Source organism: Hyla sarda, chromosome 4 (assembly GCF_029499605.1).
Source record: "Hyla sarda isolate aHylSar1 chromosome 4, aHylSar1.hap1, whole genome shotgun sequence".
NCBI classification, from domain to species: Eukaryota; Metazoa; Chordata; class Amphibia; order Anura; family Hylidae; genus Hyla; species Hyla sarda.
This window is the reverse complement of record NC_079192.1, coordinates 101,573,807-101,597,872: the sequence shown is the minus strand read 5'-3', so window position 1 is coordinate 101,597,872 and position 24,066 is coordinate 101,573,807. Positions and strand designations below refer to the sequence as shown.

General features: G+C 42.5%; 1 protein-coding gene across 5 annotated transcripts in view; it reads left to right on the top strand.

The window, feature by feature from the left end:
- Positions 1-24,066, top strand: part of ASB7 (ankyrin repeat and SOCS box containing 7) — a 58,814-nt gene that overhangs the window by 18,712 nt on the left and 16,036 nt on the right. For 4 of the 5 annotated variants that reach the window (XM_056571805.1, XM_056571803.1, XM_056571804.1 and 1 more), the window contains 4 exons: positions 4,315-4,359; positions 5,297-5,396; positions 7,979-8,234; positions 22,303-22,908. In XM_056571805.1, coding sequence (XP_056427780.1) covers positions 7,997-8,234; positions 22,303-22,908 — 844 coding nt within the window. In that variant the 5' untranslated portion in view covers positions 4,315-4,359; positions 5,297-5,396; positions 7,979-7,996. Of the gene's footprint in view, positions 1-4,314; positions 4,360-5,296; positions 5,397-7,125; positions 7,170-7,978; positions 8,235-22,302; positions 22,909-24,066 lie in introns of all 5 variants that reach the window. The other variant, XM_056571807.1, reaches the window with a different exon arrangement.

The following is a 24,066-nucleotide window of genomic DNA, read 5'->3' as shown; positions in this document are numbered from 1 at the left end:
GCTGCGTCTGAAGTTTCGGAAACATCCGGGCTGCCGAGACGGGGACATGATGTCACGCCCCGCCCCCTCCATTCATTCCTATGGGAGGGGGCCATAACGGCCGCAATGCCCCCTCCCATAGACATGATTGGAGGGGGCGGGGCGTGACATCATGTCCCCGTCTCGGAAGCCCCGAGGTTTCCGAAACTTCAGACGCAGCTACGCATAGAATGCGGGCTGCTGCAGGGAGATCGTGGGGGGGTCCCAGCGGAGGGTCCCCCACGATTAGACATATTATCCCCTAACCTTTCGATAGGGGCTAAGATGTTTTTGCCCGGAATACCCCTTTAATGCTCTTAAAACATCTCAATGCTAAAAATGTATTAAACATAATGTGCTAAAAAAATCTGAGAAAAAGAACATGTTTCAGTATCTGCCTCTAGTCAGGATACATTACATTTCATTTATTATTACATATTATTTGGTGCTTTTTAAAAATAAAATAAGGTCTGAAAATAACTATGGACTCCAAATAAAGCAGTGTAGACCGTGCACAGTGTAGTAAAAGAAAACAAAAAACAAAGAAACAGTGTACGTTTATAATTTGGGTGGCAGTTTATTTTTTTTAATACCCTAAATGGTTTATTGATACACTATGGATTAAACATGTGAAATCCACGTTGAGTGCAGTGACAATCCGCATCCCATGCATGTCCAAGCTGTATAGAATTCAACAATTTCTGCCTGGAAGTAGTATACAGTATATATGATCTATGTCTCTTATGTTGTCATTGTTGGTACCATTTTTACCATATCTGTACTGGATTGGTATTTATCTGGTTTATAACTAATGCATCCTATTATCTGATCTTTGGGCCATAAGGTTACTGATAGAGATCAGGGAGTTTATATTACAAATATCCGAATCTCAGGCAGCAGCAGTCATTTTGTTTAGAAAAAGTTGTTCCACTTTCCAAGTGCTCCAATTCCCTGGAAGAGCCTGGCGTGTTTTTTCCAGCAAACTGGGACACTTACAAAGCAGAACTACTTTTTGTGTCAGAACAAATTGAGTGCCGCTTCTTGAGATGCAGATTCAGCCATTGCTACTGTAAATCTCTTGTTACTATCTTTATTTTTTACTGGACTGAATTGTGCAGCAATATACTCAGAGACATAGGGGGAGATTTATCAAAACCTGTGCAAAGGAAAAGTTGCCCATAGCAACCAATCAGATCGCTTCTTTAAATTTTCAGTAGGGATCGAGCGATTATCGGTTTGGCTGATATTATCGGCCGATAATCACGATTTTGGACATTATCGGTATCGGCAATTACCTTGCCGATATGCTGATAATGCCCCGCCCCCCCGTCCGTCGCCACCGCTGCCCCATTGCCTCCCCCATCCTCTGCCCACATACTGCTGCTGCTGTCCCATTGCCTCGCCCCCTCCTCTGCCCACATGCCGCTGCCCCATCGCCCCCCCATCCTCTGCTCACATACTGCCGCTGCTGCCCCATTGTCTCCCTCCATCCTCTGCCCACATGCCGCTGCCCCATCGCCGCCCCCCCCCCCCCCCATCCTCTGCCCACATACTGCGGCCGCCCTGTCGCCTTCCCCCATCCCCGGTGTTATAATTACCTGTTCCTGGGGTCCTCGATCCTTCTGGCTCCTGCGCTGTTGCTGTGCGCTGCGCAATGACGAGTGACGTCCCCAACACGACGTCACCGTCAGTGCACACAGTGACAGCGCAGGACTCCGATGGAGCCAGAAGCATCGCGGACCCCGGGAACAGGTAATTATAACACCGGGGATGGGGGGAGGCGATGGGCCACGGCCAGTATGTGGGGGGAGGCGATGCAGCGGTATGTGGGCAGAGGATGGAGGGGCGGCGGTGCTATGTGTGGGCAGAGGATGGGGTGGCGGTATGTGGGCAGAGGATTGGGGGGGGGGGGGGCGATCGGGCGGTGGCGGTATGTGAGCAGAGGATTGGGGGGGGAGGCGATGGGGGCAGCGGTGGCGGTATGTGGGCAGAGGATGGGGGGGGGGGCCGATGCGGCAACTGTGGTGGTTAGACTCAGGATTGGCAGGGGGAGAGAAGCGGGCGGCTGCGGCGGTCTCTGGCCCGGCAAAAGCCGCTGCAGTTCATTGATTTAAAGCGCCCATTGATCTGCCTTGGTTTCTGCCCCGCCGGGGGGTTTGAAATAGCCGATAACTTATACCGGAATATCGGTATAAATTATCGGCCTGAAAGGTGACAGATTATTGGTGTCAGCCCTAAAAAATCAATATCGGTCGATCCCTAATTTTCAGAGACCTTTTCAAAAATGAAAGAAGTGATCTGATTGGTTGCTATGGGCAACAGCATCTTTTCCTCTGGACGGGTTTAGATAAATCTCCCCCATAGTAACCATAAAAACATACATTTCTATCCATAAGCAATCTTTATTATGAGTCATCCTTGTATTAAATATGTTGAGTATATAGACTGTGGAATGGGATGTTTGATTTGACTATTTAAACTCTTTGGGGGACATTCATCAATGTTGGTGTAAGGTAGTATATATTTTACCCCTGTTTGCTTGGTGTATTGTTTGCACAGTTGTCCAATTGACCAAAAAGCCGCACGGGACTTGATAAATTTTGCTCAGTTATAGAAAACAGTGAACTGCAGAGATTGGTTTAACCCCTTAAGGACGCAGGACGTAAATGTACGTCCTGGTGAGGTGGTACTTAACGCACCAGGACGTACATTTACGTCCTAAGCATAACCGCGGGCATCGGAGCGATGCCCGTGTCATGCGCGGCTGATCCCGGCTGCTGATCGCAGCCAGGGACCCGCCGGCAATGGCCGACGCCCGCGATCTCGCGGGCGTCCGCCATTAACCCCTCAGGTGCCGGGATCAATACAGATCCCGGCATCTGCGGCAGTTCGCGATTAAAATGAACGATCGGATCGCCCGCAGCGCTGCTGCGGGGATCCGATCATTCATAACGCCGCACGGAGGTCCCCTCACCTTCCTCCGTGCGGCTCCCGGCGTCTCCTGCTCTGGTCTGTGATCGAGCAGACCAGAGCAGGAGATGACCGATAATACTGATCTGTTCTATGTCCTATACATAGAACAGATCAGTATTAGCAATCATGGTATTGCTATGAATAGTCCCCTATGGGGACTATTCAAGTGTAAAAAAAATGTAAAAAAATGAAAAAATCCCCTCCCCCAATAAAAAAGTAAAACGTCCGTTTTTTCCTATTTTACCCCCAAAAAGCGTAAAAAACATTTTTTATAGACATATTTGGTATCGCCGCGTGCGTAAATGTCCGAACTATTAAAATAAAATGTTAATGATCCCGTACGGTTAACGGCGTGAACGAAAATAAATTTAAAAAGTACAAAATTCCTACTTTTTTAATACATTTTATTAAAAAAAAAATTATAAAAAATGTATTAAAAGTTTTTTATATACAAATGTGGTATCAAAAAAAAGTACAGATCATTGCGCAAAAAATGAGCCCCCATACCGCCGCTTATACGGAAAAATAAAAAAGTTATAGGTCATCAAAATAAAGGGAATATAAACGTACTAATTTGGTTAAAAAGTTTGTGATTTTTTTTAAGCGCAACAATAATATAAAAGTATATAATAATGGGTATCATTTTAATCGTATTGACCCTCAGAATAAAGAACACACGTCATTTTTACCATAAATTGTACGGCGTGAAAACAAAACCTTCCAAAATTAGCAAAATTGCGTTTTTTGGTTTTAATTTCCCCACAAAAATAGTGTTTTTTGGTTGCGCCATACATTTTATGATATAATGAGTGATGTCATTACAAAGGACAACTGGTCGCGCAAAAAACAAGCCCTCATACTAGTCTGTGGATGAAAATATAAAAGAGTTATGATTTTTAGAAGGCGAGGAGGAAAAAATGAAAACGTAAAAATGAAATTGTCTGAGTCCTTAAGGCCAAAATGGGCTGAGTCCTTAAGGGGTTAAGCTTTGTGCTCTTGCATCTGACACTTTTGTACGTGTCCTATTAGGTGGTAGGTTTGTGCAACAAAAGTAGGCTTTGCGCAAAAACAAACAAACTTCTAAATTTAATTTGTGCAAATAATACAGCTCCACTGCAAAAAGTGGTGTACGATGCACCAAACAGTAGACAACTTTGAAAGATGTTCTACCAAAAATGTAGCAAAAAAAAAAATGCATAAAAAAATGCAATTGCGCAAAATTTGCAGGGACATTTAGAACATTGAAGTGATGTAATGCCAATGATAAATGTACCCCCTTTGATGCTATCTCATTGTATTGACCATTTTTGCATTATTTTGTAGGTCTGCTGTTAGTGAATTTGTGGAAGTAAAGGGAAAGGACCAGAGGTAAGACTATATTTAAAAAAAAAATTCTATAACTTAACATTAAAGTTGTTGTCCTTCAAAAAGTTTTCTTTTAAAGACATGTGCCCATACTGTCCAATGAAAAACAAGAAAAATCTGTTCTTACCTCCCTCTCTCCCCTGCAGTCTCCCTTATCACAGTGTCTGGTCTTCACAGAATTTCATTTCCTGGTGCTGTGGTCGGCATGACACATTGCCACTCAATCACTGGCTGAAATGGGACACCGCTGTTGCCAGTGATTGGCTACGCTGCAATGTTTTGTTCCTTGTTGACAACCCCTTTAACAAAACAGTAAACCATGAAAATATTTTTAACTGTAAGACTATGTTCGCATGGGCAAAAGTTCTCACTGAAAATTTCTGTGTGGACGTGAACCGGGCAGAACTTACCGGTTCTCTGAAATGCATTCTCTTATAGATGGCAATGCATTTCTGTGTGGACTCTGCAGAAAGAACAGTGCAGCAGAATCCCTTTGAAATCAATGGGACTCTTCTGCAGCGGAATGTGCGTGTGGAAATTCCATTGTGTGAACATGGCCTAAATGTTTCATATCTTGTTGTACCACAAGAGACAGGCTTTTAAAATGCAGTGGTGACCAGCTGATCTCCATAGCCAGACAGGCCCCTCGCCCCCAATGATAACATTGTAAAGCCTTAGTATACTGCTCTGCTTGGAAAGTGTTCTCATTTTGCCAGTCCCTTTTTAGATTGCCTCGCACAAGAGTCCTCCTAAGTGGTTACGTTAATCCTCAGCTCCCATTTACTGCTGAGTGTCTCAGCATAACATTTTCTGTTTTGTCCAGTGTGTTGCTCTAACAGTCCTCATTTATTTAAATAGTTTTATATATTTATAAATATATATACATTTTTGTCTTTTGTGTGTATATTCAAATTTTTATATATATTTTTTCCTACATCAGGTGAAAATATTTACTGCGGGGACATGAAGTGGTTCAATACCTCAGGCCAGGAGAGAGACCACCACTGCTCAAAAAAGAAATAGTCACAGCACTGAAAGAGGTACTTTTCTGTCCCAATAGTGGCCACTGTATTTCTCCAGTCAGGTCCATGGTTAACCCTAAAAGGGCTTGCCAAAAAAAAAAAAAAAAACATTACTCACCTTCCCAACGCCATGCCACTGTCATTCTGATGCTCGCTTGGCCCCTGCTTCTGTCTTATCACAATGGGATATTAAAGGAAATGCCTGTTTAGCCAAGCACTAACCTTAGCATTGACCCATTTTAGTCTGGGTATAGCTGAGGAAGTGTTTCCTTTGTGTTAAAGGGGTACTCCGCCCATAGACATCTTATCACTTATAAAAAGGATAGGGGAAAAGATGTCTATTCTCGTCGTATCCCAGCGGAGGGACAGGACGTCACGCCACACCCCCTCATTAATGTCTATGGGAGGTACCATCACGCTCCCTCCCATAGACATGAATGGAGTGGGTGCGACAGCTGTAATGTCTATAGACGGAGTAGCCCTTTAAGAGGAGACAAGGAGTTGGATGATATGGCAGCAGCAAGGTATCAAGAATTTATTAATGCTTATTATTTATTTTTACCCAGTCTGTCCCTTTTTAAGGGTATGTTCACACTACAGAATTTCAATGCGCGGAATTGCACTCTGAAATTCCGCTGTGTGGACCTTTTTCATTTGTGTAAATGTGTCTTGTGTTGACCCATTCACACTGTGGAATTTCTCCATCGCTTAGATTAATCTGCCGAAAGAATGAACATGTGTATTCTTTTGTCAGAACTATGTGTGGACTGCATTGCCATCAATGGGGACAGCGCAGGATCACGGGTCCTATCGCAGAAGAATTTCTGTGGGGGCTGCCTAAGAGAATTTCCCAGTAAGCGGAGATTCCTCAGTGTGAACATACCCTATAAATGACATGATTCCACTGGACAACCACCAGACTTATTTCACACTGCTCCCCTGGTGCCTCTGGTATCCCGCTCCCGGCCTCTCTTGTGGTCATCGTCCTGCTTCTTGTGGTTACATGGCTGCTCAGCTAATCGCCGGCCTGGGAGATGTCTCCCCTAGGGCAGTAATAGGCTGAGCGGCAGTGTGACGTTTGGAGCTCCAGTTTTCCAGATTAATTTGGAAGTACTGCTTTAAAAAGTTTGCAACTTAACAAAAACTTTGCCTGTCAGTGTGATGAAAATGTTTTGCTTGCAACGTCTTTTTCTTCCGCTATCTTCCAGTGGAATAACAGGAGTAATAATGGACGTTAGAGGAATCCCATTCAAGTGAACGGGATCCTCTGTGCCCGTTATGACTCCCGTTAGACTCCGTTACAATAACGGACGTTAATGGAACTAAAAGTGGGAAAAAAGAAAAAGAGCCCTTAACGTCCGCTTGTAACGGAGCCTCTAGTGTAGTGTGAAAGTAGCCTTATTCCGTCAGTGTTGCTCAGTGAGGGCTTATTGTTTTGATTGGTACCATTTTGGTGCAGATGTGACTTAATTTACTGCATATAAAACTAAACACCTTTATCAATTCATCTAAGGTTTTAAATACTTAACCTTGAATTCTGCATTTCTGAAATAAACAGCAGAGATTCTCTGTTGCTGAATGCATATATCTATCTCTGCCTTTCCAAGGTTTCTTTCTGTATGCAGATTGTGACAGCTACCTGTTTTAGTCAGTGAATGCCCTACACAGTGTGCCTGAATAGAAAAGAAGTGTCTGCATGTGACTGTGCCATCATTTTTGATCTTTTTACCCATTGTGTTGTGTTTAGGATTGTGCTTCTGTTAATTGACTTGCTGAACCTCGTGAATCCTCGTAAGTAAAATCTATAGGAACTAATTTGCCTTCAATAGTTTACAAGTATCTATAACAACCAGCAGCTTGTGAATGATGCAGAGAGTAAATGTCAGGTGTAGCTTTTTAAATACACAGGAGCAAAATCTTTTTCTTTGGGTCAAGTGTCAGCGTTTGTCCAAAACACAACTGCTTGTGTTAGGCTGCATTCACACCACGTTTTTGCAATACAGTTCCTGTATCAGTTTTTTTATGAAAAACGGATTCCTCAACACCGGACTCAACTGTATCAAAATGTGTGTACACATTTTAACCCGTATACGGTTTGAAAAATGATGTCCGGTTGCCTCCGTTTTTTCAAAAAAATAATGTATACGTTTTTAACTTTTCACTCCATTATGAATAACGTTTCACTTGTTTGATTGAAATTCCAAGAAAAAAAACCTGTGGAAAGTCAAAAACCGTATGGTGCAAACCGGATGGAACCTTACGCACATACGGTTCTGTACGATTCCCACTAACTCCCCTGTTAAAAAAAAAACGTATACGGTTTATTACGGTTTGTCACCGGGACCAAAAACCGTGGAAGGCTACGGTTTTGGGTACAGGAAAAAAAACTGAGAAAACCGTACAAGACTCAAAACGGACACAACCGTATGCATCGTTTGGCATATGGTTTTCAATGGGGAGTCAATGCATATGGTTTTAAAAACTGTTCCGTACGGTTTTCACATTGAACTGTATTGTAAGAACGTGGTGTGAATGCCCCCTTGAAATTGGTCAGATTTTTTACAGACTTAAATGTGAAACCTGCATGTTTTTGACTTTAGGTTACTTCACTTGAATCTATGTGGAGGAAGAGCAGAGCGTGGAGGATGTTACATCATCACTGCCGCAGGAATCCTGAGTTACAGGAGGAACTGCGGATCCAGGGGGCTGTGGCTGTCGGCGATGTCCACACTGTCCGCACAATGTTGGAACAGGGTTACTCCCCAAATGGCCGTGATACCAATGGATGGACTCTTCTGCACTTCTCAGCAGCCAGAGGAAAAGAAAGATGTGTTAGAGTATTCCTGGAACATGGAGGTGAGATACTGTATGTTTCATGTGGAGTTTTTGATTGTCAGGGAATACATGTTCTATGCTTCATACCAGTGATCTGAATAGATGAACATGCAGAGAAGGCACATATTATTTTTTCTGCATGCCTCCAAGCCCCCCCCCCCCCCCACCCCCTGCACAGGCAAACTTTGAGATGTTTCTGTCTGATTCAGGCAGATCACCTGAATGTATCCATGGCAGACAATATCATGTGAGTCCCAGACAATAGACTAAATGCAGAAGTAGCATTTCTGAATTCCACAAAATGGTGCTTAATATGAGCGCTATTTTAAGGGCTGCTAATAAAAGGGAACCTGACTATTTCACAGTACAGGATCAGGGCTGTCACAACTGATCCTGCCAATGGCGCTCTGTGCAGTACCATTCAACTCAGTATGTAAATTTCTGGCACAGGGACAATACAGTTATCCCATCAATTTACACAAAGCAGATGTAAAACAAACTTTTTTTTCCTCGATTTTTCAGTCAATTAAAATCAAGACCCCTAAAATATGTGCAACAGATTTGATACGACTACCACTTCTTTCCAGTGATTCCTTAGACACAGAGTAAATGGGTTTGCTAATGCTTATCAAGCTGTTATGTGTCAGATGTGGGTAGAATAGATTTTTTAACCTATTAAAGTTGGCCATACACATTAAAATAATGAGATTTCAGTGGGAAGGGCTTACCATCTAATGCAGTGTTTCCCAACTAGTGTGTCTTCAGCTGTTGAAAAACTACAACTCCAAGCATGCCAGAGGCACCCTGGTTGGGAAACTTTAATCTAATATGTAAAGGGGGGCTCCGGTCTTTCTCAACTGCAGATGTGTGAGAATAAAAGGACCCTGGGCAGTTGGATTTCAGCATACCCATTCTTCTACCACTAGAGTCTAGAAGACTTACAGCTATAGCCTCATTCGGAACACAGGTGTGTGTATAGTTGCCCGTGTATGTTTACGGGTGGGGATTAACACATATAAGTACGCTACTTTGATCTTTGATAAAGCCACATCCTCATGGCAAAACATGTAGGCTGTAGCTAAGCAATTGGTTTAATATCTTCCTGCTCTACTGTGTACAAATCATAGATACATGGGGGTGGCGCATACTGCAGGTGTGTCCACCGCTATGTCAGTGGAATAATTTACAACAGCTATTTGCTATCATAATCAATACTGACCTTTAGGACAGGGTGCCTATAGTCAGGATACACTAGGTGTGAGCACACTCAGACATCTCAGAAATCAGCTTCTTTTGGTAAATTAAGCAGATGGATACACTGGCAGTGATCCAGTTTACAAATCCCTTTTCAGAGTTATAATGTTTCTTTAGAAGCTGGTTCTCGGGTCCAGTTTCCAAGTGAAGGATCTATTAATCTCCTCCTAACCTTCTGAAGTCCTGCTGATAGACCAGACTTATTTAGCAGATACCTTTCCCTTAAGTGTACATACCTCAGGAACATAATCATGGACCTTTCTAGTACAGGATAATCTAAATAGAAACTCTTTCTAGAGGTCTAATATACATCATCTAGTCCATAGACTACCATAGGTGATCCTAGGTGAACATACAAACTAGAAGTAATTTCAGTCCCGATATATAGGGTCTATAATCACTATTTGCCAATATAGATACTATAAATAAGAGGGTGTTTCATGACTGATCTATAAACAATAAATAGAGACTGTCCCCCTATTTTCTAAAGACACTCCATGATTAGGGGTCAAATTATGAATGTAAATAAATAATCACATAGTGTGGGAATTGTAATTTTAATCCCTTAAGGACGCAGGGTTTTTCAGTTTTTGCACTTTCATTTTTTCCTCCTTACCTTTAAAAAATAACTCTTTAAATTTTGCACCTAAAAATCATATTATGGCTTATTTTTTGCGCCACCAATTCTGCTTTGTAATGAAATCAGTCATTTTACCCAAAAATCTACGACGAAACAGAAAAAAATAATTGTGCGATAAACTTGAAGAAAAAGCACCATTTTGTGACTTTTGGGGTGTGTCTGCTTTGACGGTGAGGCGCGGAAGCGCTGTCAGTAGCAGTACACTGTTTAACGGTTGACCCTCTTAAGTGACAAGCTAATTTGCACTTTTGTGCACGCACTCAGGGTGGCCGGAATTTTAATTTATAAGTTCCTCAATGTATATACCAGAGCACCTTACATTTTTTCTTATACTGATAAAAGTTAAGTTTTAAATTTGACTGTAGGCAGTCTCTAGTTTAGGGCAGTCCTGAGGGGCTTGTCCCTAAAATTGTGAATTATATAGTAAGGGAGAGGACTCGGGACGTACCGGTACGTCCTTGGTCCTTAAGGGGTTAATCTTTTTGTTCTGTATTCGCTAAAGATTTTAAACGAGCCGCCATTAAAGGTTAATAATACAAAAAGTATTTCTCACAGAAAAGGATTGCAGTAACACATGTTTTGCTATACACATGTTTATTACATTTGTGTGTATTGGAACAAAAAAACAAAAAAGGGAGGAAAAAATATCAAATTGGACATAATGTCACACCAAACTCCAAAAATGGGTTGAACAAAATTATTGGCACCCTTTCAAAATTGTGTAAAAATAAGATTGTTTCAAGCATGTGATGATCCTTTAAACTCACCTGGGGCAAGTAACAGGTGTGGGCAATATAAAATCACACCTGAAAGCAGACAAAAAGGAGAGAAGTTCACTTAGCCTTTGCATTGTGTGCCTGTGTGTGCCACACTAAGCATGGACAACAGAAAGAGAAGAAAACTGTCTGAGGACTTGAGAACCAAAAATTGTGGAAAAATATTAACAATTTCAAGGTTTCAAGTCCATCTCCTAGATTTGCCTTTGTCCACAGTTTGCAACATTTTCAAGAAATTTGCAGCCCATGGCACTGTAGCTAATCTCCGTGGGCGTGGACGGAAGAGAAAAATTGAGTAAAGGTGTCAATGCAGGATAGTCCGGATGGTGGATAAGCAGCCCCAAACAAGTTCCAAAGATATTCAAGCTGTCCTGCAGGCTCAGGGAGCATCAGTGTTAGCGCAAACTATCCGTCGACCCAGGAGGACCCCACTGCTGACAGAGACATAAAAACATCAAGACTACATTTTGCCAAAATTAACTTGAGTAAGGCAAAATCCTTCTGGTAAAATGTCTTGTGGACAGATTAGACCAAGATGGAGCTTTTTGGTAAAGCACATCATTCTACTGTTTACCGAAAACGGAATGAGGCCTACAAAGAAAAGAACACAGTACCTACAGTGAAATATGGTGGAGGTTCAATTATGTTTTGGGGTTGTTTTTCTGCCTCTGGCACTGGGTGCCTTGAATGCGTGCAAGGCATCATGAAATCTGAGGATTACCAATGGATTTTGGGTCGCACTGTACAGCCCAGTGTCAGAAAGCTGGGTTTGCGTCCGAGATCTTGGGTCTTCCAGCAGGACAATGACCCCAAACATCCGTCAAAAAGCACCCAGAAATGTATGGCAACAAAGCGCTGGAGAGTTCAAAAGTGGCAGCAATGAGTCCAGATCTAAATCTGTTGGGAAAAGGCGCCTTCCAATAAGAGAGACCTGGAGCAGTTTGCAAAGGAAGAGTGGTCCAACATTCCGGCTGAGAGGTGTAAGAAGCTTATTGATTGTTATAGGAAGCGACTGATTTCAGTTATTTTTTCCAAAGGGTGTACAACCAAATATTAAATTAAGGGTGCCAATAATTTTGTCCAGCCCATTTTTGGAGTTTGGTGTGACATTATGTCCAATTTGCTTTTTTTTTTCCCCTCCATTTTTTGGTTTAGTTCAAATACACACAAAGGGAATAAACATGTGTATAGAAAAACATGTGTTACTGCAATCCTTTTCTGTGAGAAATACTTAATTTTCTAGAAAAATTTCAGGGGTGCCAACATTTACGGCCATGACTGTATGCCCTTTGGGAATTATTGTTGTTTTTTGATTATCACATACAGCACATATACAATCTATTTAATAAATATCTCCAGAACACTTGATTTTATTGAGTCTAAGACTTTGTTGAGTCTAAAGGCTTAAAGGGGTACTCGGGTGGAAAACATTTTTTTTTTTTTTTAATCAACTGGTGCCAGAAAGTTAAACAGATTTGTAAATTACTTAATCTTAATCCTTCCATTACTTATTAGCTGCTGAATACTACAGAGGAAATTATTTACTTTTTGGAACACAGAGCTCTCTGCTGACATCACGAGCACAGTGCTCTCTGCTGACATCTCTTTCCACTTTAGGAACTGTCTAGAGCAGCATATGTTTGCTATGAGGATTTTCTCCTACTCTAGACAGTTCTTAAAATGGACAGAGTTGTCAGCAGAGAGCACTGTGCTCGTGATGTCAGCAGAGAGCTCTGTGTTCCAAAAAGAAAATAATTTCCTATGTAGTATTCAGCAGCTAATAAGTACTGGAAGGATTAAGATTTTTTTATAGAAGTCATTTACAAATCTGTTTAACTTTCTGGCACCAGTTGATTTAAAAAAAAAAAAAGTTTTCCACTGGAGTACCCCTTTAAGGTAGTTCTAAAGAATGATTTGTGCCAACTTCTGAAGCAGGGTGATGCAATTTTGCTTTGTTGCCAGGAGATGGCAGCACATTATATATTATGTAAATAAATGTGTATGTGCAGCAGTATCCGTAAAATACCCACATAACTTTCTCAAACTCATGGAGAAAGATCACCTGAGTAGATCTACAGCAGATATTTCCTACATTTACTCTACATTTGACATAATCATCTATGCAGAGAAATGATCAGATCTCCCAGATAGGGAGAGGAGCGCAATGACTCCCGCTTCCCCTGCTAATAATTTGAGATCGCAGCGGGGCTCAGTAGTGAGACCCGGTGCAAACAACAGCCTTTGACATGTCTGATCAACATGTCAAAAGTTGTAATGCTTTAAAGGCTTAGGATATTGATGCCTCTACCTGATCACTTTCCCTGCCAGCTTTGATGGACAGCTAGGGCGGCATTGGGATTTTGGCGCACTAGTGATGAGTCTGTGAAGCCACCCCAGGGCCTGCAAAGCTCACTGCTAGTGCACCGGAATTACGATGCAGCCCTACCTGTCAATCAGAGAGAGAGAGAGAGTGTGCAGGGAAAGCAAGTGGGTAGGGCACCATAGTGCTGGTAATAACAGACTTTATTTTTTTACTTTAGCACCAATGAAGATGCTACATCAGCGTTGTCCAAACTGCGGGCCTCCAGATGTTGCAAAACTACACTTCCCAGCATGCCCGGACAGCCAACGGCTGTCCGAGCATTCTGGGAGTTGCAGTTTGCAACAACTATAGGGCCACAGTTTGGACACCGCTGTGCTACATTGAAGTACTGCTGTTTTAATTGCAAGTACTGTAATGCCATGTACACATCTCAGCAGTTTACTAGTCAATTCCTGGGTGACAGATTCTCTTTAAAGCAGTAGACCAGCGCTGAAAAACGTATTCCCTATCCTAAGGATAGGGGATAAGTTACAGATCACGGGGGGTCCGACCGCTGGGGGCCCCCCGCGATCTCCTGTACGGGGCCCCCAGCAGCCTGCAGGAAGGGGGCGTGTTGACCACCGCGCGAAACGGCTGACACACCCCCTCAGTACAACTCTATGGCAGAGCCAGAGCGCTGCCTTCGGCAATCTCCAGCTCTACCATAGCGATGTATTGAGGGGGCGTGTCAGCCGCCGCTTTGTGCGGTAGTCGACACCAGCTATCTGACCAGCGAGCCGGGGGGCCCAGCGGTCGGACCCCCCCGCAATCTGTAACTTATCCCCTATCCATAGGATAGGGGATACGTTTTTCAGCTCTGGACTACCCCTTTATGTGAGATCTGTAGCACAGTCGATTAGTTATGAGACATTATTAACCCCTTGATCTGCGCCATTTGATCTATTTTTTTGTCCTTTGATGTGAGCCTGTAACCACCCTATTAATACATTCCATATAATCTGTTATTACAATGAACATGAAGATTACAATGAACAAATCCATATGTTGAACAAGCCTAACGTCACCGTGATGTCAGTTTTCCGATGTTCCCACTTCTCTGATTTAGTTGCCAAAGATCTTGTTTTCTCTAGCTTGTGTTTTCCAGTGTGAAAGTGATGTCCTAATGTATTTTAATTCCAGCAGTAATTGGAAACATTCCGAGGCCTATGGTCACAAACATAGAAGATTTATTAAATTGGTTCTTACCTTTGCCTTCTTCACAGACCTGGAATTACAGAAAATGTCTAGTGCTCTAGGATTTTCGCAGTGTTTTATATATTCCGTCCTGGAGGATTATAGCTGCTGGGAGTGGGGTTATTTTGTCTGTGGAACTAAACTGCATTTTAAGAGCTGTCCAGAGTAGGAGAAAATCCCCATAGCAAACATATGCTGCTATTGACAGTTACTAAAATGTACAGAGATGTCAGCAGAGAGCACTGTGCTCGTAATGTCAGCAGAGAGCTCTGTATTCTAAAAAGAAAATAATTTCCTGTGTAGTATTCGGCAGCTAATAAGTACTGGAAGGATTAAGATTTTTTAATAGAAGTAATTTACAAATCTGTTTAACTTTCTGACACCAGTTGAATTAAAAAAAAGTTTTCCACCAAAGTACCCCTTTTAACCCCTTAAGGACCCATGGCGTATGGGTACGCCCTGGCTCCCTGGTACTTAAGGACCCAGGGTGATTTGCCCTGATTCTGGGTCAATCAGGTCTCTGGTGACCCAGCAGGAGTGAGGTGGCACGGGTGCCACCTCACGTTCACGTGATTGATCGGTCCGAACGACAATCACTGTCCTGCTGAGCGGCGATCGGGGCCGGTGAGGGTCTTCTACTTTTCCCTGGTCCGGTGGGGGTCCCCTCAGGAGCGGCAGTGGCGGTCCCGGTGACAGGAGCGGTGGCAGCAGCGGCGATGGTCCCCACGGTGAAGGCGGCAGGATACAGCAAGAGGTGATGCCTGTTCACCTCCTGCTGTTGCTTAGCAAAAACTCTCAGCATGCACAGCCAAAGGGCATGCTGGGAGTTGTAGTCTTGCAACAGCTGGAGTTCCAACTACAACTCCCAGCATGCCCTTTGATAGTCTGTGCATGCTGGGGGTTGTAGTTATGCAACAGCTGGAGGCACATTTTTTTCTATGAAAAATTGTGCATCCAGCTGTTGCATAACTACAACTCCCAGCATGCACAGACTACCAAAGAGCATGCTGGGAGTTGTAGCAGGGTGCCTCCAGCTGTTGCAAAACTACAACTCTCAGCATGACCTTGGTTGAGAAACAGAGTTTGTGTCCTTACTCAGTGTTTCGCAACCAGTGTGCCTCCAGCTGTATCAAAAATATAACTCCCAGCATGCACTGAGAGACTGTACATGCCGGGAGTTCTAGTTTTGCAACAGCTGGAGGTCCCCCCCCATGTGAATGTACAGGGTACATCTACACAGGCGGGTTTACAGCGAGTTTTCTGCTGCAAGTTTGAGATGCGGCAAACGTACTGCCTCAGCTCAAACTCACAGCGAGAAACTTGCTGTAAACCCGTCCGTGTGAATGTACCCTAAAAACACTACACTACACAAAATAAAAAGTAAAACATTACATATACCCCAACACATTCCCTCCCTCCCCAATAAAAAAAACTAAAAAGTCTTGTACGGCACGGTTTCCAAAACGGAGCCTCCAGCTTTTGAAAAATAACAACTCCCAGTATTTCCAGACAGCCACTGACGGTCAAGGCATGCTGGGAATTTTGCAACAGCTGGAGACACCCTGTTTGAGAAACACTGCCGTAGGGTATTTTGGTGGCAGATGCAAATCCCAAAAATAGGCCTCAAATGCTCATAGCGCTCTCTCGCTTTGGAGCCCTGTCGTATTTCAAAGAAATAGTTTAGGGCCACAAATGGGGTATTTCCGTACTTGGGAGACATTGTGTTACAAATTTTGGGGGGCTTTTCTCCTTTTACCCCTTATAAAAAAGGTAAAGTTGGGGTCTACACCAGCTTTAGTGTAAAAACTGCTGGTGTTGCCCCATACTTTTAATTTTCACAAGCGGTAAAAGGAAAAATAGACCCCAAAATTTGTAACGCAATTTCTCCTAAGTACGGAAATACCCCATATGTGGGCATAAAGTGATCTGCGAACGCACAACAGGGCTCAGAAATGAGAGTGCACTATATTCATTTGAGGCCTAAATTGGTGATTTGCACAGGGGTGGCTGATTTTACAGCAGTTCTGACATAAATGCAAAACAATAAAAACCCACATGTGACCCCATTTTGGAAACTACACCCCTCACGTAACGTAAGTGGTATAGTGAGCCTTAACACCCCGTCGGTGTTTGACGAATTATCGTTAAAGTTGGATATGAAAATTAAGAAAAAAGTTTTCACTAAAATGCTGGTGTTGTTTTTCATTTTCACAAGGGAGAATAGGAAAAAAAAGCCCCCCCCCCAAAAAAAAAAAAAAATTGTAACCCCATTTCTTCTGAGTAAGAACATACCCCATATGTAGATGTAAAGTGCTCTGTGTGCACACTAGAATTCTCAGAAGAGAAGGAGCACCATTGGGCTTTTGGAGAGAGAATGTGTCCGAAATTGAAGGCCATGTGTGTTTACAAAGCCCCTATAGTGCCAGAACAGTGCCTCCCCCCCCCCCCTCCCCATGTGACCCCATTTTGGAAACTACACCCCTCACAGAATGTAATAAGGGGTGCAGTGAGCATTTACGCCCCAAAGGTGTCTGACAAATTTTTTGGAACAGTGGTCTGTGAAAATGAAAAATGTAATTTTTCATTTTCACAGCCCACTGTTTCAAAGTTCTGTCAAACGCCAGCGGGGTGTAAATGCTCACTGCACCCTTTATTAAATTCTGTGAGGGGTATAGTTTCTAAAATGGGGTCACATGTGGGGGGGTTCACTGTTCTGGCTCTGTTAAACGCACATGGCCCCCGACTTCTATTCCAATCAAATTCTCTCTCCAAAAGTTCCTTCTCTTCTGAGCATTGTAGTTCGCCCGCAGAGCACTTTACATCCACATATGGGGTATTTCCATACCCAGAAAAAGTGGGGTTACAAATTTTGGAAGGCTTTTTCTCCTATTACCCCTTGTGAAAATGAAAAATTTGGATCCGGATTATTGCATCAGTTTTTTTTCCATCTGTTATTGTAAAATAACTGCAGCAAAAAAGGAGGATGATACCTGTAGGGTGAAAGGGGCCTTAAAAAGATTTTACAAAAGGCCTAATATCAAGTGTCAGATTTTATATCCTTAAAAACTGTTGTTTTGTTGACACTGAAAATAAGCCACAAGTAAGGATTTGTGACCATAGTCAGTGAGCACCATGTAATGCCTTTATTTTCCTGTGGCGGCACTGCAGGAAAATTGATTGCTTGCCATCCAGTTTGCTTACAGATTACGGCTAAGTGCTTGTGTTCTGACATCAGCCTATTTTCTATTCTGCGATCTATAATCACTGCTATAATCCCAAGGTTCACAGATCTCTATTTTAGGCCGAACCAACTCTCTAACAGTGCTACATTGAAAATCCCTGTACTCTTTAGTAAGGCTGTATGCTTCTTTATATGCACTGGTTAGCATCGTGTGTGGCTGAGTGGCCCTACAGTCTATTCCACAATATAAAGGTTGTCAGCCTTTTTCCGATAGTCTTTGGGTTTGTACTAGTGGTGGGGGAACAAATTTGCGTGCCAAGTAGGGAACTGTAATACAACATAGAGCATAAATGCAGCATGTCACTTGGGTGCTTTTTTTATCACATTTATTGGTGGCAGCTTCATGTAGTGGCACAGGTGCCAAAGGGTAACACATGTTTTTACATCCTATCCATCACTCTGGTTTATCTCTTCTCCCCTTTTTCATTTTTGAGTTGCTGCTGCTTTGATTTATTGGCTCTGGGTTTGTAAATAGGTAATTGATGAATGTGCCCTAGAAATAAAGTCCCTTGAGGCAGCCCATTAATCCAGCTATAGTCAAGGGAAACAGATTTTCATTACACGCTTCCTGTCCCTTCACTTTCATTTAAATAAACTGCAGGAGTGGGATCGGAACACACTGTACCAGAAGACCCTTAAATAATGTATGTTGTATTGCTTGGAAAAGCGACAAGCCACAGAGGCGCATGTTACCTACATTCCTTACACCACTCGTGCCAGACCACAGGAAATCCACTGATCGGCAGATGTTCTGACACATGCTTTCTCTTAAGAAGGACATGAAGCGCAGAAGACGGGATGTGAAGGCATCAGAGGACAGGACAGGGGAGTAGTCTTCTTACATGAATCTGTGTAATAGGACATTTTATACAGCTATTTGCAGCTAAAAGGATCTTTCCTCTCCGTAGCACCCCATAATACTACAGGCAAAAAAATTACTTATAGTCCATGTTTACACCTTAGATCATATGTCACTATTTGCAGATGTATATACCAAAAAGAATTATACAGGTGTATTCTGTAACATATCCAAAAGCTTTTTTTCTTTGCAGACCTGTGCCAAAGGTTTCCTACAGACCATACTTATTATGTTAAATGAAAAGCTCCCCTGACTCATGTAAAAAAGTATCTGGAGGTTTTTCTTAATCTTCAGTGTGTGGGTATAGATAAATGTATTGAGATATAATACATAGTCATGGCTGTAAATGTTGGCATTGTTACGCCTAGCGCTCCGGGTCCCCGCTCCTCCCCGGAGCGCGTACGGCGCCTCTCTCTCCGCAGCGCCCCGGTCGATCCCTCTGACCGGGAGCGCTGCACTGTCATGGCCGTCGGGGATGCGATTCGCACAGCGGGACGCGCCCGCTCGCGAATCGCATCCCAGGTCACTTACCCGTTCCCGTCCCCTGCTGTCATGTGCTGGCGCGCGCGGCTCCGCTCTCTAGGGCGCGCGCGGCGCGCGCCAGCTCCCTGAGACTTAAAGGGCCAGTGCACCAATGACTGGTGCCTGGCCCAATTAGCTTAATTGGCTCCCACCTGCTCCCAGACTATTTCTGATCTCCTCCCATGCACTCCCTTGCCGGATCTTGTTGCCCTTGTGCCTAGTGAAAGCGTTTTGTGTGTCCAAAGCCTGTGTACCAGAACTTCTGCTATCCACCCTGACTACGAACCTTGCCGCCTGCCCCCGACCTTCTGCTACGTCCGACCTTGCTTCTGTCTACTCCCTTGTACCGCGCCTATCTTCAGCAGCCAGAGAGGTTGAGCCGTTGCTAGTGGATACGACCTGGTTACTACCGCCGCAGCAAGTCCATCCCGCTTTGCGGCGGGCTCTGGTGAAAACCAGTAGTGACTTAGAACCGGTCCACTAGCACGGTCCACGCCAATCCCTCTCTGGCACAGAGGATCCACCTCCTGCCAGCCGGCATCGTGACAGGCATATCTGAAGTGAGAAGTATTTCTCACAGAAAAGGATTGCAGTAACACATGTTTTGCTATACACACGTTTATTCCCTTTGTGTGTATTAGAACTAAACCAAAAAGGGAGGAAAAAAAGCAAATTGGACATAATGTCACACCAAACTGTTGTATTGCTTGGATTAAATAAAAAAAATAAAAATTTGATCTCTGGAGATGGACTTGTAACCTTAAGATTGTTGCTATTTTTCCACAATTTTTGTTCTCAAGTCCTCAGACAGTTCTCTTCTCCTCTTTCTGTTGTCCATGCTTAGTGTGGCACACACCGACACACAATGCAAAGACTAAGTGAACTTCTCTCCTTTTTATCTGCTTTTAGGTGTGTTTTTTTATTTTGCCCACACCTGTTACTTGCCCCAAGTGAGTTTAAAGGAGCGTCACATGCTTCAAACAATCTTATTTTCCACAATTTTGAAAGGGTGCCAAAAATTTGGTTTGACAAGAGTTTGGAGTGACATTATGTCCATTTTGCTTTTTTTCCTCCATTTTTCGGTTTAGTTCCAATACACACAAAGGGAATAAACATGTGTATAGCAAAACATGTGTTACTGCAAGCCTTTTTTCGTGAAATACTTAATTTTCCTGAAAAATTTCAGGGGTGCCAACATTTACAGCCATGACTGTATATGTATATACAGATATTAGGGCTGCCCTAAAATAAATTTAAAAAAATACATTTATATTACTTAAATGCCTGATTTAAGGTAAAAAATTTAATCTTAACTGCAATGTGGATGCTCATGTATAAAGGGCAAGCAGTTTTTACAGACTTTTTGCCAATGATGGCAATGGATCAAACTTAAAGAAGCACTCTGGATGTTTTTTTTTTGGCCCATATAATTTTAGCAGTAGTGTTTTAGCAGTGTAATCTGTTTCATTATCTCCTACATGGCTGTAAACTACAGGAATACATCATCACCTATCAATTTTCTTCTGGCAGACCCTTCCCTTCCTCACCCAGCTTTAGGGTATGTTCATACTATTGAATTTCCAAGAGCATTCGGGAATTCTGCTGAGTGAACCTTAACATTGGTGTGATAGGATCTTTTGCAGACCCATTTACACTACGGAATTTCAACGGCGCTGAAAAAATGAACCTGTTTATTCTTTCGGCAAAATTATGTGCACACTGCATTGCCTTCGCTTCAGCGTTGTGTATGTCTGGCTTTCCCATAGAGATACATGGAGGAGCATGTCGCCCACCACCTCTTGTACTTGTTGACAAGATCTTGTGAATGACATATACCCTACAGAAATTGTGATAAAAATAGGAGATAACCAAAACAGGAATGCAATAAATGATAAAAGGAAAGGATTCAGACTACCAAAACAAAAAAGTAGTGGTAGGCGTTGGACAATTTTAAGGAGAGCAATAAATTATTATTTTTTTTAAACAATAGAATTAGCAAAAGTTGCAACAGAGTGAACAATTGCCTTAGACATTAAAAAGAACCCAAAAGTATTCTACATCTACATAATTTATAAGATACACAAACTGATAATGTTCCCCCCCCTCAAGAAATAATCTAGGTGTAATGGCAGAGGAGGATGAGGAAAAGGCCAATCTACTAAATGCATTCTTCTATACTGTAGTTACACTGTAAAATCCAATGTCAGATGACGTGTAAATTCTCCAGCAAATCTCACCTATTTAACCCAACAAAAGCAGCACCATCTTATTAACATTAAAACACACAGACCCTTATTCCTATTGTTTAAAGATTCTATAATAACAGGGATTGCTTCACACGACTGGCACTTTGCAAATGTTGTACCAGTATTCAAAAAGGGGTCAAAAACAATCCTGGAAACTATAGACCTGTAAGTTTAACATCTGTTGTGGGTAAAATATTTCAGGGTTTCCTGAGAGATGTTATTCTGGAATGTCTTAATGAAAATAACTTCTAACACAGCGCCCACATGGGTTTATAAAATGTACAATTATGTACTAAATAATAAAACCTTAGGTAAAATACCCCTTTAATAATGGTATGGGGGGGATTACAGGACCAAGACAGGTTATCAAGCTTGGGGTTATTTAGTTTGGATGAAAGACGTCTTAGGGGCGATCTGATCACAATGTACAAATATATGGATGGACAGTACAGAGATCTTTCTAGTGATCTTTTTGTCATGGGGCAATTGGCACCAGCCTCATGTTTTTTTCTTTTTTTTTTTGTCTCTCTGGATCAACACAGTAGGTTTTAGGTTAAACTTTATGGACTTTTGTCTCTTTGTTAACCATACACTATGTAACAGAGGGCCTAAAGAGAAAAACTTGGTAAAATGTTCTTATTCCTCAAGACATACTAACATTAATTCATATGCTTGATGAATCAGTGTAATTCTGGGCAAGTATTACACTATTCTTATTGCTCTACCCATTCTTCAAGGTGTGTATTGGTGTAGTGGCTTCCTTTGGAGTGGAAATAAATTCAAGGGTTCACTTACAATAAGGCCATTTGGGCACTTCTTATTATGGCTGCCCTTCTTAGACCTCCCATGGTGACTGCTGTCTGTTATTGTGTTTCCTTATGAGGAAGTTTTCATATAATCTCAGTCTGTAATTCACTGTATAGTTTCAGTTTGCATAAAAATAAAAAGGTTTAGGTATCGTATATAAGTTCTGTAACCTCTGTTTTCTGTTACAGCGGACCCCACGGTAAAGGATCTGATTGGTGGCTTCACAGCGTTGCACTATGCTGCAATGCATGGACGGGCTCGGATTGCACGCCTTCTGCTGGAGTCAGAGCACCGCAGTGACATCATTAACGCCAAGAGCAATGACGGCTGGACGCCCCTGCATGTGGCTGCCCACTATGGCAGAGACTCCTTTGTTACACTGCTATTAGAGTTCAAGGCTGAAGTTGACCCTTTAAGTGACAAGGGCACAACTCCCTTGCAGCTTGCTATTATTCGGGAAAGATCCAGCTGTGTGAAGATCCTACTGGACCATAATGCCAATATTGATATTCAAAACGGGTTCTTACTACGCTATGCCGTGCTCAAAAGTAACCATTCTTACTGTCGCATGTTTCTCCAAAGAGGTGCTGATACGAACTTAGGGCGACTAGAGGATGGACAGACCCCCCTTCACATTTCAGCACTCCGGGATGACGTCCTGTGTGCACAGATGTTGTACAATTATGGTGCAGATACGAACACTAGGAACTATGAGGGTCAGACCCCACTAGATGTATCACTGAGCATCTCTGAAACTAGCCGGCCCTGTCTGGATTTTCTACAGGATGTATGGAGTAAGTAACATTATCATAATGTCTGGTAGTGTGCAATTGTGACTTTTGTTTTCCACTTAAGTCACTATTATTTAAGTTTTTCCTTTTATTTTTTACAAAAAATCCCCTCCACACACCAACCCCTAGTGGCGGCTATTTTTCTTTTTTTTTTTTTTTTTTTTTTTAGCAAAATTGACTTTAAAAAAAAAATGTTTATTTAAAAAAGTCATGTTATCAGTAGTACTACTAAACATAAGTTTTTCATAATGACAGTGCCTCTTTAAAGGGGTTTGCCCACGAATACTAGTTATTCCCTATGATCAGGATAGGTAATAGCGATCTGATCGTGGACAGCCAACCGCTGGACCCTCTGCATCTCCAGAACAGGTATACATAATCTCAGGTGCTCTATTGATTTTCCGTGGGAGACACTGAAGATAGGCAAATGTTTTCCTCAACTGTCTTGAAATTTCACAAAAAGAATGAAGGGAACAGTGCTCAGTTCTTAGAGAGACTTTGTTCTGTCCTGTTCTCAGGGAAGACTCTGTTCTCCGTTCTGGAGATCACAGGTGGTCTCAGTGGTTGGACCCCACCGATCAGAGAGCTATAACTTGTATTTGTGGACAAGCCCCTTTAAAGACTTGGAAATCTTAGCGAAGAAGTTGTCCAGGGATACAAAATGTATTTTATATATAGAGTCATGGCCGTAAATGTTGGCACCCCTGAAATGTTTCTAGAAAATGAAGTATTTCTCACAGAAAAGGATTGCAGTAACACATGTTTTGCTATACACGTTTATTCCCTTTGTGTGTACGAACTAAACCAAAAAAGGAGGGAAAAAAAAGCTAATTGGACATAATGTCACACCAAACTCCAAAAATGGGCTGGACAAAATTATTGGCACCCTTAAATCAATATTTGGTTGTACACCCTTTGGAAAAAATAAAATCGCTTCCTATAACCATCAGTAAGCTTCTTGCACCTCTCAGCCAGAATATTGGACCACTCTTCCTTTGCAAACGGCTCCAGGTCTCTCTTATTGGAAGAGCGCCTTTTCCCAACAGCAATTTTAAGATCTCTCCACAGGTGTTCAATGGGATTTAGATCTGGACTCATTTCTTCCACTTCTGAACTCTCCAGCGCTTTGTTGCCATCCATTCCTGGGTGCTTTTTGATGCA